This window comes from Hippocampus guttulatus, chromosome 13 (assembly GCF_054856545.1).
Source record: "Hippocampus guttulatus isolate MCC_2025c chromosome 13, RoL_Hgut_1.0, whole genome shotgun sequence".
Taxonomy (NCBI): domain Eukaryota; kingdom Metazoa; phylum Chordata; class Actinopteri; order Syngnathiformes; family Syngnathidae; genus Hippocampus; species Hippocampus guttulatus.
This window is the reverse complement of record NC_141273.1, coordinates 881,084-895,947: the sequence shown is the minus strand read 5'-3', so window position 1 is coordinate 895,947 and position 14,864 is coordinate 881,084. Positions and strand designations below refer to the sequence as shown.

The 14,864-nt window shown below is 48.6% G+C and overlaps 1 protein-coding gene across 4 annotated transcripts; it reads right to left on the bottom strand.

Annotated features, from left to right (window-relative positions):
* Positions 1-3,074: 3,074 nt before the first annotated feature.
* letm1 (leucine zipper-EF-hand containing transmembrane protein 1) lies at positions 3,075-14,390 on the bottom strand. Of its 4 annotated transcripts, none has more exons than XM_086127010.1 (15): positions 14,030-14,390; positions 12,421-12,478; positions 10,863-11,286; positions 10,055-10,198; positions 9,374-9,511; positions 9,090-9,293; positions 8,350-8,469; positions 8,113-8,244; positions 7,874-8,032; positions 7,228-7,329; positions 7,076-7,108; positions 6,696-6,830; positions 5,773-5,966; positions 5,138-5,294; positions 3,075-4,264 (listed from the first exon to the last, which is right to left on the bottom strand). In XM_086127010.1, exons 1-15 carry the CDS (start codon positions 14,112-14,114, stop codon positions 4,112-4,114), a joined length of 2,238 nt encoding a protein of 745 aa, XP_085983136.1. In that variant the 5' UTR covers positions 14,115-14,390; the 3' UTR covers positions 3,075-4,111. The 4 variants fall into 4 exon arrangements, with proteins under 4 accessions (XP_085983136.1, XP_085983137.1, XP_085983138.1 ...); XM_086127011.1 differs by having other exon boundaries at positions 5,138-5,276; XM_086127012.1 differs by lacking the exon at positions 7,076-7,108.
* Positions 14,391-14,864: the final 474 nt, after the last annotated feature.

Sequence of the window (14,864 nt, the reverse complement as noted above, 5' to 3'; positions counted from 1 at the left end):
TGGCCAGTTTTTGTGGCTTCCAATTATAGGCCTATTTTTAATCTGGGAAAGTGTGTAATTTCAACCAAGATAGCAATTAGCTCAAAAGTGGGTTAGCATGGTCGCACGTCATCAGTACTGCTATGGTTAGCTTGCGAGATGGTGACTTTGAAACCCAAATACGTACCTCAAGTATTTTGCACTGTGCGGATGTGTGATTGTTTCCAACAGAACGCGCAAGATCCCGTCCAGCTGAGGTGTTCCCGGGATTTTTATCACGCGTAATGTCAAGGTATTAGCATGCTAGCATTTTAGATGTTAACATTTGGCAAAACAGACAAGAGCGATTACTGCTAAAACAAAAGTCATCCACGAGGGATTTTAAACTTGCTTTTAAAACATTTATGGCTGAAGCTGTCAAGGGAAAACAATGTAAACAAACAAACAAACGTAGTCATCGTGAAGGGTAAACGGGGGAGAATAAACACATTTTGAAAAGTGTGAATTAAAAAACATCCTGCTGATGTTCTGAAGCTTAGATGGGGAACAAGGCAAACATGTTTGCACGCATCAAAACAACAATAACAAAAATAAAAGAAATGTTGCGCTTGGCTTCTTGTTCCTCGTCCCCCGCCGACTTGCTTTTTGAATCATTCCGCAGCTGATTTTTGTGCTGGCCGACCGCGAAGGAAGGCGACGAGGCGGCGTCGACACGTTGGCCGGCTTGGGCGCCGCTTTAGGATCCGTCGAGGCGGGCTGCGCGCAACTCGCCGCGTCCGGGCGGGCGACGAGAGAAGCGGGAGGTGAGGGCTGCTGTTGCCTAGCAACTGACCACCGATGATCATTTTCGCCCGGGTTGGCGCGTCCGCTTTCGATTCTCCGCACGCATCCGCAACATTTGAGCAACACGGGACCAAGTGCACTTTCGTTTGCACGACGACCATCAAATCGGGTTACGTGAGCTCATCTCGTTTTCTTCCTTTCAGATATTGGAAGCCTTGAAAATGAAGAATCAAAACAATGTAAATATCAACCACAAAAGTGGCATTTACATAAATAAGTAAAACTTTGAATTCAATAATTGTCTCTGAGTAAAAAAATAGATACATCAAAAATATTTTAAATGGGAATGATAAAGTATGTACAAGAAAATGAGGGGAAAAAAATCTTTTCAATCATCCGAAATAAAATGGATTATAATAATCACGGCAAAATAAGTACACAACAACAACATGAAATCAATTCATGGCAGATAATAAAAGGACATTTCAAGTCAGGTCAACATTTGAGAACATTTTAGCATTTGGAAGTTTGTATGAACTAAATTGTAGTTCCTTATTATTGAACACACAAAAATGATGTGATACCAACTTCGATTTTCAAAGTTCAACCAAGAAAAGGCACTTGACGCGTACACACACGGATGCACAGATAGATTTTTGGTTTTATTGTCCAGAAAAATGTCCATTTGGGGGAAATTTAATGAGCTTGATTTGAATTTTGAAGTCATTATTTGGGGCCAAATAAATAAAGTCGAGGGCCCAAAAACAGCTGCGATGGGCTCCACGGCGGCCCGGGACCCTCGTGAGGAGAAGCGGCTCGGATACTTCATGAATGAATTTATGCTGGGATCATGTGATTAGATTTGCGCAGCCTGCTCACTGATCAACGAGAACGAGAAACTACCAGTGACCAAAAAGCGACACCCTCAGCCGCAGTAAAGAGTGAAAACAAGGATGTTTTGCTTTGGTGTTTTTGGGGAGAGTTCCTTGGATAACCTTGACGGGGCTCTTTTTTTTTTTTTTTTTTTTTTGCCCGAGCTTCTTTTTGTGCATTCTGATACACGACTGCCCTCACGTGAATATTCCCTCTTGGATCTTCGCTTTGCAACATGGGGATGACATCGGGCACGGACGTCTCCCTCCATTCCAAGAGAGTTTGTGAAAGGGACGGACGGGGACACGCAGGTGAGGGCGGACGCATTAAAAAAAAAAAAAAAAAAGCTTGCTGGTCAAAAGCGGAGACGTCGACGTCGTCTTTCTCCTCCCTTACTTGGCCTCACTTTCATCTGCGGCAGAAAGGGAGGAGGAGGAGGGCGATCCCTCCGGAGACCGGGAGTGCGCATCAAGCGCTTTTAGGGCAGCCCCCAATCTGGGATGAAAAACGTTTAGGCCAAAAACAGTCCCGACTAGCGTCGGAAATTGCAACTCTTCCAAACACGCTGGCTGGGCGTCAAATTGTGTTCTTGCATTGGACTTTTTGCACCGTTCTGAAACTCTGACTCAGGTGGGGGGGGAGGCGTGAAATGGGCGCGCATTGAAATTCAGAAGTTGAAAGGACGAAGTGGGTCAATCCGACAATTGTCACGCTCGATGTCACGGGGCGCAGCGAGAACCGGATCGGGCTCACCGGCTCGTCGGGGGGGGGGGGGTCACTCCAAAAGTCACAGGTGGGCTTCCAAGGCTGCGTGCGGCTGGCAACCAAGTCACCAAGGACAACCGTTCCAATTAGGGCTTCGAGATCGAAAGAAAAGGTTCGAGTTTCAAAAGGAGAAGTTCAAGACAGGCCCGAACTTCCCAAGTTGCTTTTCAAAGCACGAGAGAGTTTCAAACGGAGGTTTCAAAGCAGGACTTCACTTTCAAATGACGGTTTCGAAACGGGCTGCAACAGGAAATTGGGTTTCAAACAAGAGCCACAATTCAGGATCTCAAAACCGGGCTCTGGGTGTTAAGTCGTCTCTCAAGATTGCCTTCCGGTTTCAAGTGAAGGTTTTGGATTTCAAAGTTGTGGGCCAGGCCTCCAAGACAGATTTTCGGGTGAGGGTGGCAAGGGAGGATTAGAGGCTCACACATGCGTTTGGGTTTCAAAAGAGGTTTTCGGATGTCAAATTAGGGGAGCAATTGAGGATGAGGTCTTCGGGTGAAAATGAATTCCAACCAGTTTTGCCTTCTTTTAGAATGCGGAGGTCAAGCATTCGGGTTTTCAGCGTGTCTGTGCTGCCCTCTAGTGGCCAATGTCTTTTTGTCCCCAACCAACCAACCAAAGAAAGGTTTTCTCTCTCCTATACAAGCGAGAGGAAAGAATGTCGGGGAGCGTTTTGTTATTCATTTCATTTAATTTTTGTTTTTGTACATTGTGCGTTTTCTTTTTTTGGACAATTATATTCATCTGATTGGGAAAAAGAATGACCTTTTTTTTTTTGTCTCCATACATTTCAAGTCTAGCGTCCTCAAAAGCACACCCACAAAAAAAAATGTTTCAAAAGTAAATAAAAAGGATTTGAAAAAGAACTGACACGCGGGACAACACTCGCGAGTCGGCGTCGTCTTTTTGGTGCAAGCTGCTTCAGTGGCGCTGCAATCACTGTGGCGACAATCAACGAGCTGTCAAATGGCAAACTATTTATGATTTGCTTTACAGTACGAGGATTTCCGTCACCCTCTGCGGCCAAGCCAGTGCATTAAATGAGCGTTTAAAAAAAATCCAAGAAAAAAAGCCTCCATCTCATATCTCCAACGCTGCCCCTGCAGCAACGATTCTCATTTTTATCGATGCGCAGCTGCCCTTTTTTTTTTTCTTTGCCACCGCGCCGGCAGTCCAAAGCAAATAACACAAAATCATCCTAAAAACAAGTCACGACAAGCGCTAAACAATCATACAAAAAATGTATCATAATGATAAAAAGAAATGCTGAATATGATTGTTGTCGTGTTCCTACGGCGCAACAACAAGAGGACGGCTTTGACGGCGACGATGACGGAGCTGACGCGTCGATTGGTGCGTTGACGACGAAACGAAGCGGTGCAAAACTGAAATGATTTGAAGGCCGTCCTCTTCGGTGGCAGCGAGTGTCCGGTTGAGATGAACGGGGAGGAGGAATGACGTCTTACTAAAGTGCAGAAAGCATCGGCCGTCGTTCACGCGCTTCATCCTTCTGATCGCGTCGCTTTGTTGAGCTTCTTGCCGACGAATGCCTCCCGACGTGTCGCGTGCTCCAATAAATAATAAAACAACACGCGAGCGCCTTCTCAAGGCAACGGGAGCTGCTCCAGTTTGTTTTCGCAAGGTCGCCAAAGTTGAGTTCACCTGCGAAAGCTTTGCGCCCCCCCCCCCCCCTCCCGGTCTTCCTCTTCTAGCCATTGAGGTTGGCCGCCTGCTCCTTCTCCGCCTTGTCCTTGGCCTTCTCTTTCTCTATCAGCCTCTCCTCCTTCTGCAGCATGGTCATGATGTCGGCCACCTGCGTGGTGGTGATGTCGATGTCCTCCTTGTCGATCAGCTCCACCACCTGCGCCGCAAATCGGTGCTCAAAGTGAGACCAGCGAAGGGTTCAAAACCCCCCCCAAGGCAAAATGAGCTGCAGTCACCCCTGCTTGTCGAGGCGGCACGCTCACGCTACGCCGCAGGCAAATTGCCTTGAAAAATGTCTTTGAGCGTATTGCATCACGTTGCAGTTTTTGGACAAGGGGGCAATTTTCTTTTTTTCATGGGGCTCCAGTGGGGCAATTTAGATAGCGAGATCTTCTCCTGACCACAGAGAACGATTGTGTTTCCATTTCTAAAGTGGCAACTCCCTGCGCTGGCCACAGAGAGAACATGAACACTCTTCTCTTCTTGAGGTTGTTTTGCAAGCCGCTTTTGCGACCATGCGAGCAAACTGGAATTTGAAAGGACGACCGTACAAAGGGAACGGATATTTGAGACTCATGACAAAATGGGACGTGAATTCACAACAGTCATAAAAAAAAACAATAGGAGGACAAAGATCGGTCACGGAAAATCCGAGAAGGGTCGTGAACTCCAGACAATAGTTGTTCCTGTTCCCTTTATGTCCTGTGGGTGGCAGTAGTGTAAAGCTGCAAAGGCCATTTCTGGCCTTTTCTGGTGTTCCCCCCCCCCCAATGGGACAATGTGAAAGGGAGGAGAAGGCTCGAGAGGAGACTAGCAGAAAGCCACAGCAGGGGCATTCATCTTGCAACTTTTCAGACTAGCCGTGCAAGTTACTTTCCAAAAAAAACCCAACTTGAGCCACTTTTAAATGTGCTCCAAGAAAGAAAAAAGAGCCAAAGCGCAAAAAGTGCATCATTTCCCAACCGCCTGATTTGAACGAAGCGCCGACGCGCCAAATATCTGCTAAAAGTGGAAAGGCCCGTCGACGCACCTTGATGACGTCGTCGATGTCAATCTTGCCATCCTTGTTGTCGTCGAGCGTCTCGGCGATGCTCTGCAGCTTGTGCTCGGGAATGTTCTGGATCTGCCGCATGACGCCGATGAGTTCGTCGATGCTGATCAGGTTCTCCCTGAAGGCGTAGAAGAGACTGGATAGAGGAAAATGCGTTACCGGCTTGGGCGGGGGTGCAAGAGGCGGTGGAGATGCTTGGTTTGTGTTGTTTGTGTGCGTTTGGGTGGGGTGGGGGTGGGGGGGGGGGCGGGGCATGCTGCATTCCGGCTCCTCCCCTCCCAAGATCACACCAATCAACGGTCTCCCAGCAAGCTTCCTGTAATGTTCATTCATGCTAAGACGATCACATTGGTCGAGATCCGGAGATGCGGATTGGAAATGCTTTTGAAATCACAAACGAGTGCAGCTCATCTTACCTCGGAGCTTCTCTATATTGCGTCACGAATAAGCCGTAAAGGTTGACAGGCCGTTAGGGAGCATCAAACGGTTGATTTGAAAGATGTTTGCCGTGAGGAAACTCGCTCTCGGGGCTAATCGATCTCCACCGCGAGCAAGCGAGGAGGATGACGATGAAGATGACGCGGCGGCGGCGGCTTCTCCCGTCCGTCCCTTACCCGACGGGCGGCGTGGTTCCGCTGTCCATCTGTCCGTCCAGGATGACCTTGTCCTTCTCCAGCTCCCCGATGATCTTGTCCATACGTCCGATCATGCGGTTGACCCTCTTGGACAGACGCTGGCTGGCCTTGGACTCGCACACCGCCTTCTCCTGGCCCGTCTTGGAGAGCTCCTTCTTGATCTCCTCCAGGTCCTGCCGGACACCGGAAGACAAATGAGCGGCCGTCAGGTCGTCGCCGAAAATCTCTTCTATTCCCGACATCCCCCACCCAACCGCAATTTAACTCCTTCAATCGCAGCCATCTTCACCGGAGCAACCCCGTCGATCCCGACGTTTTCCTGGATTTTGACTGATCTTGCAAGACCCTCGGAATATTTGGTTCTAATGCTATATAAACATGGAGCCTAGCAAAATAAAGTTTGGATGCTCTTCTTTCAGCAGAAAAAAATGTTTCTATCTTTTTCCGTTCTTCAGCAATCGGCATTACAAAATGGCAACGTTTCACGGAAATGGCGATTCCAGGGCAAAAAACGGAGAAAGAGAGCTTTTTGTAAAAGCGCGTGAGGCACCACTGCCACCTACTGGTCGCTTTGTACATGATTTACAATGCAAACGGCTTATTTTCATTCACAGGTGGCATCAGACCCCCCTCCTCCCAGTGATGCAAAAAAACCCCCAAAAAAGACAGACGTACAAGTACGTGCTTGGTAGGCGGGGCCTAATTTTAAAAAGACGTACAGGTACGTCTTGTGGAACGAAAGAGATGCCGAGCTCGCTGTACTTTTTCGAATTTTCCTGCACTTTTGTTGAAAATGTAAAACAAATCCGTCGATTCTCCATATGTCTATAAATAAAACCAAAAGGGTATCGCAACTTTGAACAATTATTTGAACAAAGGCGTTTAAGTGCGAGCGAACGCACCTCGCTGTACTCCTGCACGTCGTCCTTAAGTTCCTCCAGCTCCTCCTTCTCCAGCGTCAGCAGCTTCTTCTGCTCCTTCAGTTTGGAGCAGGCGTCGCTGATCAGGTCGATCTCCTCTTTGGTGATCTCCTCGCCCTTTGAAGTACAAGGAAAGATGGAAATGAACCGCAGCGGAATGAAGCGCAAGCGCCGTCCGCAAGCACAAGGTGACCAAAACAATGGGGGAGAAATCGGGAAGGAAACGTTGGTTCACGTTGAAATTCGTCTCGGCACAAATTTCAGGAGTCGAGGGAGGAGCGCCGCGTGGGCGGAAACTTGCGGAACCTGCGCAGGGATCATTTGGGGAGGAGCAGATGGCGCGACGTAGCGCCGAAGCTAACCTGGGAACGCAGGAATGTCTGCCACGCTTCAAACTGTGCCGGTGCGCAAGAAGATGAAGGCAAAGGTGAAGAAGAAGAAGAGAGGAAACAAAAACAGCGCGACAAAGCGACAGGTCGAGTCAGTCGAGAAGAAAAATCAATTGAAAGAGGACCTTAACTCCTTCGACGACGGGTGCCGTGTCCCTGAGCAGGTCGGCCTGAGGCGGCGGCGGGGGCGGCTGGCCGCTCGCTTGGGCCTCCGGCTCCTCGCCGTCCTGCGGTGGGCACGCAAGCTTCAGCGTCAGAACATCCGCCGCATCGGCCCGTGCTAATTCGCGGTGCTGCTCGCGATGAACTCATTCACTCCCAGTGACGTTTTTAAACGTCTTTTCAGACGAATTGGCCGGTATTGAATGAGTTCGCGTGACAGTGGCAAAGTCCATTTGCGGTGAATTTTATGACAGCCTAAAAAAACCGAATCCTCATGAATCTCGCTTTGGGCTAGCATCTCAGAAGAAACGGCACATTACAATTTACAAACCACGGTCGGGTTTTTTTTTAGGTTACATAAATCAATCATTGTCAAGAGTGACGGATATGAAAAACATTTTTCCGCCTTATCGGGTCGATTTCATCTTCATTTTGACCCGTTTGAGTTTTGTTCAGAGTTGCGTTGACCTCTTTCTCGTGATTATCCGTTAAAATAAAATGACCACAATTTTTTCCTGGTCCTTATTTTGAACAGAAAAAAAAATATCTAGAATAATAATAACCCTCTCCGCCAAGCAACCCCAGGTGGGACGGAAAGCGCGTCTCTACCCTGGCGGCCTTCTCGGCAGCGTCGGCCAGCCTCTCCATCTCCCTTTCCTTGTTGTCCTGGCGAATGGCCGCTTCCTCTTGCAGCGTGGTCTCCACTTTGGTCTTGTTGTCCACTTTGGACAGCTCCATCTCGGCCACCATCATCTGGGCCTCCTTCGTCTGCCGGAGGGGTCGCGGCGGGTCAAGAGCGAAGACGGCAGCGCGGGAGGCCGACGGCCGAGACGGCGAGGCGGACGTACCACCATCTCGGGGAGCGTCTGCAGGGTGCTCTTCAGCTGGTCGGCGGGGGACAGCGTGTCGGGCAGGTACATGGCTCGGGACAGCAGCAGCAGGGAGGTGGGGATCTGCTGCTTCAGGTGAAGTTCCAGCCACTGCGAATGGAAAGCCGAGTTGACAAACTCAAATAGGAGAGGTCGGGGGGTGGGGGGGGGGGGGGGGGGGGGGGACAAGCTTTGGAGTATGTCAGTGGAACGCACCTGGCCGAGCTGCTCTCGGAGCCGCTCCTCGGTGACGCCCAGCGACCTCATCCCTCGAACCCGACAGGCGGCCTGCACCTCGTTCACGTTGAGGCTCTCCACGCCCTCCTCGGCGATCAGCTGGGAAGGAGGACACAGAAATTCAGTGTGATGGAAAAATCGTTTTTTAAAATAAATACAATAAAAACAGATCAAATAATATCGGTCATGAATTGAAATGCTTGGTTCATAAATTTGAATGACACTGAAAGTGAATTATTTTTAGGATTAAACAATGTTGTACGACATTGATTCTAAAAAAAAAGAAAATAAAAATTGCTCCATGGATAAAAAGCTCATCAATTATCAGTAATAACATTCAGATTGATCATTAAAAAATAAAAATAAAAAACGAACATACTTTTACATAAACAGAATTCCGCTGGGGTTCGTGAATAACTCATTTGTTTCATATGATTTTATGATATAGACGAACTAGTTTACATATTGTCACCCCCCCTTAAAAATAAAAGCCAAAGTCATATTTTGACACGAAATGATTTTCCTGCCTGAAACATCTTCGGATGCTGGCCGCCTCTTGCTAAAATCAGTTTCGACTTGAATTAACAGATCATTTCATGCTCGAAATGATTCAGAAATATCAATATTTGGTCAGCTTTTGGTGTTGTCTGGGGGAGTGGGGGGGGGGGGGGGGGTCTGCCCACCCCCTGAATGAAAAGCGTTTCATCAAAGCGATCAACCTTATCGTCGGCGCGAATGTTCCTCAGCTTCATGATGAGTTGGAAGCGCAGGAAGTTGTTGGTGCCGATGGACTGAAGCTCCAGCAGGCGGCACAGCGCCACCAACTGGGGGCGGGTCAGGTTGTCCAGCGTCAGCTCGTCCTCGAACAGTTTGGAGAAGCGCAAGATCTGCTCGTTGCTGGGACGCTCGCCCGAGTTGCGGATCTAGGAAAGGCATCGCAAATTGCCACGCGAGGTCGCAAAAGGTGATTGCGATCGGTCGGCTTTGAACGCCATTCACGAACCTTCTGGAAAAATGTGGAGAACTCTTCGGCGACGTCGCCTTGGGCCGCCTTGTTACGCAACGCGATCTCCTCGATGGTGTCCTGCAAGAACTTGGCCATCTCCAGCTTGACGCGAAGCTCCTTTTTCAACCTCTCCTCCTGCGTGGAAAAGGTGGCGCAAACCGGGTCATGAGCAAAGGAGCTGAATTTTTAAGGAACGCCCGCCGGCCGAGGGGCAGGAGCACCGGCCCAAAAGCGGGTACGGCTCTGGTTTGTGGCCTCGGTTTGCTTTTGTTTCTATACATGATGGGATTTGACATCGGTTCCGCGCACGACGCGGAGACTCCTCAGGAGGCCGCGGCAACGCAAAGACGATTCACCCGTTAGCATTTTTCAATTGTCTAACTACGTGTGTCGCTCAACCGTTTGCGTTCAAGCGTACGCCGCTAGAATGGTTCTTACCGACGGATGGACGCACGCGGACGCATCGTCGCGTTCGCGTCGGCCTACGGGAACGACGGACCGATGCGACATTAATTAGCGTGCCGTTTGATCGGCAACATGACCGTGCTCCAATTATCACTCGATAAGATTAGCCCGCCGATGGGATCGAAGCCGGTCGAGCGGTCCGAGTGCCTGACGGGGTGAACGTTCCCGTCAGATGTGACGTGAGCGCGGAGGAGTTGCTCGCGGGTCGCTCACCTTTTTGGACTGCGTCTCGAAAGTGGACGGCAGCATGTTGGGGAACAGCTTGAGCGCGACGGGCAACAGAAACTCCATGAAGGGGACGATGATGAACACCAGGAAGGGCAGCAGGCGGAAGACGTCCGCGCAGGTCCGGAGGAACTGGTGGGGGGTCGGGGGGAGGACACGCGTTTGAAAACAGGGAGTGTGTGCGTACGTACACATGCACGCACACACACACGGCACTTATTTTATAGGCCAGTGATTCAAAGACTTTTGAGCGCGAGTTTGGGGATGAGTCCAGCAGAAAGGAGGCTAATGAAGTCAATCATGCCCCCTCCTTTCGCTTTTGGAACATAGTTTGTTCGTGTTAAGGGACCAAAAACATTCTGTTATAAATCATCAATTTGCTTTGACTAAATAACCGTTGAATCGGTGATCGGCATTTTATTCTGCTCGAGTGCGGTGGATTGCGAGCGCCGTCAAGGCGCCTTCTCTTAAGTCGCGCTGAACGCCGAGTGAGTAAACACGCGTGGCGTGCAGCCTATTCCCCACAAGTGATCCCATTAGGCACGCGGGGGGGGGGGGGGGGGGGGGGGGGGGCGGAACAGGACGTCTGGACGGATGCGTTCCAGCGCTCCGCCATCTCGGCAACAATCATCTTATTAGCAATGCGGGAAAAACAGCAAACAGGTGAATTTTTCACCCCCCCCCTTAAGGAATCCGCAAGTAGCGAACGGCGAAAGGGCGAGGGAGCTCCGGACGCCGCGTCGCGCAATAACAATCTGACTTTTGCTGGCCATCACATTCCTGATTTGGGCCTGACCTGTCTTCTCTCCCGGCGGGACAGGCCGTGCCCGTTGAGCACTCGCCACAGCATCCGTCCGGCGATGCCCGTGTCCACGAAGAGCAGCCTGAAGCCGTGGTAGTAATGTTTGATTTCGTCCAGCGCTCGCTGGCCCAGCGTCCGTCGGACGGGCTCGGAGTCGGCGGCGGGACTGTACACCGGCCCCCCTTCCTCCAGTTTCATCTTGTCCTTCAGCGAGCGCAGGGATTTCTCCACCTTGGAGTCGTCCCGCCTCACCGGCGAGGCATGGAGCCAGCGCGCGTCCCGCCGCCACGGCTTGGTCCCGGTGGAAATGCCGGCGTACGGCGGAGGGGTCGCCCGGGCGCATAATAGGTGCCCCGAGCGGGGCGAGGGGCTCAACTGAGAGAGCTGGGCTGCGCCGACTAATCGGAACTCGTCGAGTCTGTGAAGGCACAAACCAAAATTATTCGATGCAGTTACGTTCCAGCCTCCCAATTTAAAAAAAAAAAAAAAAAATGTTTTTCTAAGGTGCTTTTTAATATGCCCGATTTGTAATTTTCTTGTACCAATCAATTATTGGGACAATATTAGCACCCCCAGCCCTATTTTTTTTTCTCAATTCAGGGGTGTCATTTTTCTTGCGGGCCACATCATAATTAGTTTCATGAACCAAAACAAATCCGGGCACGCCCTGCATTCACTCGACACAACAAATAGTTTTGAAAGCAGATGCAGTAAAAACTTAGTTCGAATACTTTTGACATTTTCTTTACACGGTCGATTGGTGCCATTCAAAAAGATGCTTCCAATATCACGTTTTTAAAAATGAATTTAGGGATTTTAGCAAGAAACATGAAGTTGACGCCTGAAATTTGCTTTGACGGGCCACATAAAATGTTGGCTCCGGCCAGATGTGTCCCCCGGGCCTTGAGTTTGACACCCATGCAGGAAGACAATGCAAAATATGAGAAAGATAATGACGTTCAAATATATTTTTTTTTTAAATAATGCCAAATTTCTCTGTGTTGTAAACAGTCAAACGTTCTAACTGTAATTCCAATATTTTTGTTTTAATCATGAAGGTCCCCCCAAAATGTTTTTTAAAAATTAATTATCTATAAATCAACCAATTCACTCGTTATTAGAATTGTACTCTGCAAAATAAGCATCAGCCTCAAAGAATTCATTTGCATTGTGCCTTCCATATTTAGTTCCTTCTGGAATGTGCACCTTGGCCCCCACGAGGCAATAAGCATGCATTTAGCCCCCCCCCCACACACACACACACAAAAAAAAATAAAAAATCATGGTCACAAATGCTCAGTTAGATGCAGAAATGGCAGTTGTGCATAGAGGATAAAGAATACATGCCACTAGGTAATTGTTATACCGTCTGTCTACATGTGTTGCTGCACTGTTTTTGTGTACCCATTGCTTTACATTGTGACATTGATGCCAGTTTCATTAGCCCGTCTATGGTGTTTTGCGGTGTGTGCTAGCCTAACGCTAGCTTTTGCTTGCAAGTCAAGGCAAAGAAAATTAATAAAGGCTTTCTGCCTGGATTTGATGGTCTCACCTCTGACTGGAGAGTCTTAACGCAGTGCAGTTGAAGCAGGAGGCATCTTTGAGCTTCCCTGTGAGGACCCAAACGTATTGATTTGCAATGGAAACAAAAGCGCAACATCCATCGCACCCACCAAAACGAGAGCCGACGCATGACAATGTCGATCGCCGTCTTTGCGAAGACGACATTTCTGACGCAGCGCTCGCTCCGGATGGCACCGGAGGGTGTACCTAATGAAGTGGGCTAATGAGTGACACTCTGTTGACGGCCCAGGAAGCCCGGGGAGAGGCCTGCGGATGCTTCGGACCAATCGCTAGAGAACAGGTGGCCAGGCCACGCCCCGCCCCCACACCCCCCTTCCATCATAAACACATTCACACACAATCACGCACACAGAGTGTACTGGAAGAATGTCGCTTCGAAATGACCCAGGGGGAAGGGACTGGAAATAATGGAACTGGCCTAGCCGAGGGTGTTGGCTAGCTTTCGACGAACAAACATCCAGCAGTTCAGCCGTTTGACTCCGAGCAGTGTCAACGCAGCGTGCGGCCCATCGATACTAATCGGGGTCAAGTGTTTGTTTCGATTTTCACCGAGCACCAGAGCAACGTGTCTTTTACACGACTTGCTTGCAGAACAGTGACAGTCACAGCGGGTTAGAGAGCGACAGAGGGAGTCGATGAAGGACGCGGCACACAAAGGGAGAAATTCAAACATCGAATTCAAATGCAAAGTTTGAAAAGTTCTGCTTCAATCGTGCATCCTTAGCAAAGAGACTTTATTGCACTCTAATCTGTACTATCGCTGACCTTGTGCGTACAGTGTGCACCTTGACCAGCTTTCAACTGTCACGGTTGCACTTCAGCCTTTCTCGAGACTTCTCGTGGCCACACGCACACACGCTCACACAAAAGAAATTTGGTTGTATTAGAACCGAGCAATGAAGTGAATTCAAATCGACATCCCAATGCAAGCGCAGTGCAAATTAATCATCATCAAAATGTAAGCACATGTTTAAAATGTCGAAAAATGGATGCACGCTGCATTCATGTGGGGCGGCATGGCTCAGCGATGGAGGGGTCGTCTCCCAATCCTAATTTTTATGTGACTGATTGTAATCGAGTTTAACTCGTTGATATCCTAACTATAAGAAACCTATACTAAATCTACACAAGTACTAGCTTCTTAAAACATGATCTATTGGACACAATTGAAGTTTCCTTCCAGTTTTGCACGTGGACAGTTTGTAATAGTAATCCCCCCACCCGTAATAACAAAAACATCTTACATGATCAATATTTTAGAGGGAGAAGACGAAGGTGCTGCCTTGGCAACCGGCATCCTCTCATCCAATGCGACCATAGCCGCTGTCCTCACATGACCTCATTCCCAAATTCTCTGAACACTTGGCAACGTTCAGTGAGTAGCCACTTTTTCTTTCTTTTTTTAGCATTCTTACGGCTACATTGAGTCATCCGACAACTCCCGAACGGAAAACTACCACAAATGCTAATGTCAACGAGCTAGTTGGCTACGGCAAGCACCCCCCCCCCCACACCCAACACACACATAGGTACGCTGAGGCCTAACAAATTAATAAGTAAAATAAATGACTCCTTACCTTTGGCTTTTCGTAGATCGTTGTTTAACGACCTGGAGGTTGTCATTAATGGTGCCCTAGACCTCGTAAACAGGATTAACGCCATGTGGAAGCTTTCCTTTTCTGTCTCGCTCGCTCGCCGCTACCTTGGACTTTTGTTTATTACTGTATTGTTACCTGGAGCGTTAGCTAGCTACCACGCTAGGCTAAATGTTTGTCAAGACGAAGGAAATGAGACTCCCACGGTTGGGGAGGAGGCACATAAATACAAAACCACGACGCTTAAATAACTGTACAACATTGGAGTATCCGGCTCCGATCTTCATGCCCTTGCCGTCTCTCTCTCGGAACTCAACAGGGAGGCCTAACCGGGGGCATTGAGGAGCAACGCTTCCTCTGACGTCATCCGACCGTTGGCTTGACAGTTAAAAACATTGAGATAATTATCACTGTATTTATAAATGTTTCTATGCCAAAATGCGTGTCAATTTGTTTTCTGGTCATTATTATATGGTACTCTATATGGCCGTGTATACTTTCATTATTATTATGTTTGGGTGAAGAGAGGCGGAAATACGTTTAGTTCGTGGTATAAAAAAATAAAAGCGTCTAGTCAAAGTTTGGGTAGATTTTCAGATTCAAATGAAATACGCATTGTAATTTTTTGCATTAAAAATATTAGTCAATGTGGTGTTCTGGATGAAACCCCGTTTTCTTTTGAAAAAAAAAGTGTTTTACGTGACATGGCACTTTAACTTGAAAGTCCAGTCTTTTCCGTCGATGACATTTGAGTCATGTTGCCTCCCCGCCAAAACGCGAGAGCGTCAGCACTCAACAAAGTAAAAAAAAAAAAAAA

Excerpts from the sequence above, each read along its gene's own strand:
- letm1 (XM_086127010.1), bottom strand. The coding sequence starts at position 14,114 with ATGGCGTTAATCCTGTTTACGAGGTCTAGGGCACCATTAATGACAACC. Across the intron at positions 8,245-8,349 it reads TCCGAGAGCAGCTCGGCCAG|TGGCTGGAACTTCACCTGAA; the intron begins GTGCGTTCCACT and ends TTCCATTCGCAG. Across the intron at positions 7,330-7,873 it reads CTGCCGAGAAGGCCGCCAGG|GACGGCGAGGAGCCGGAGGC; the intron begins GTAGAGACGCGC and ends TGCCCACCGCAG.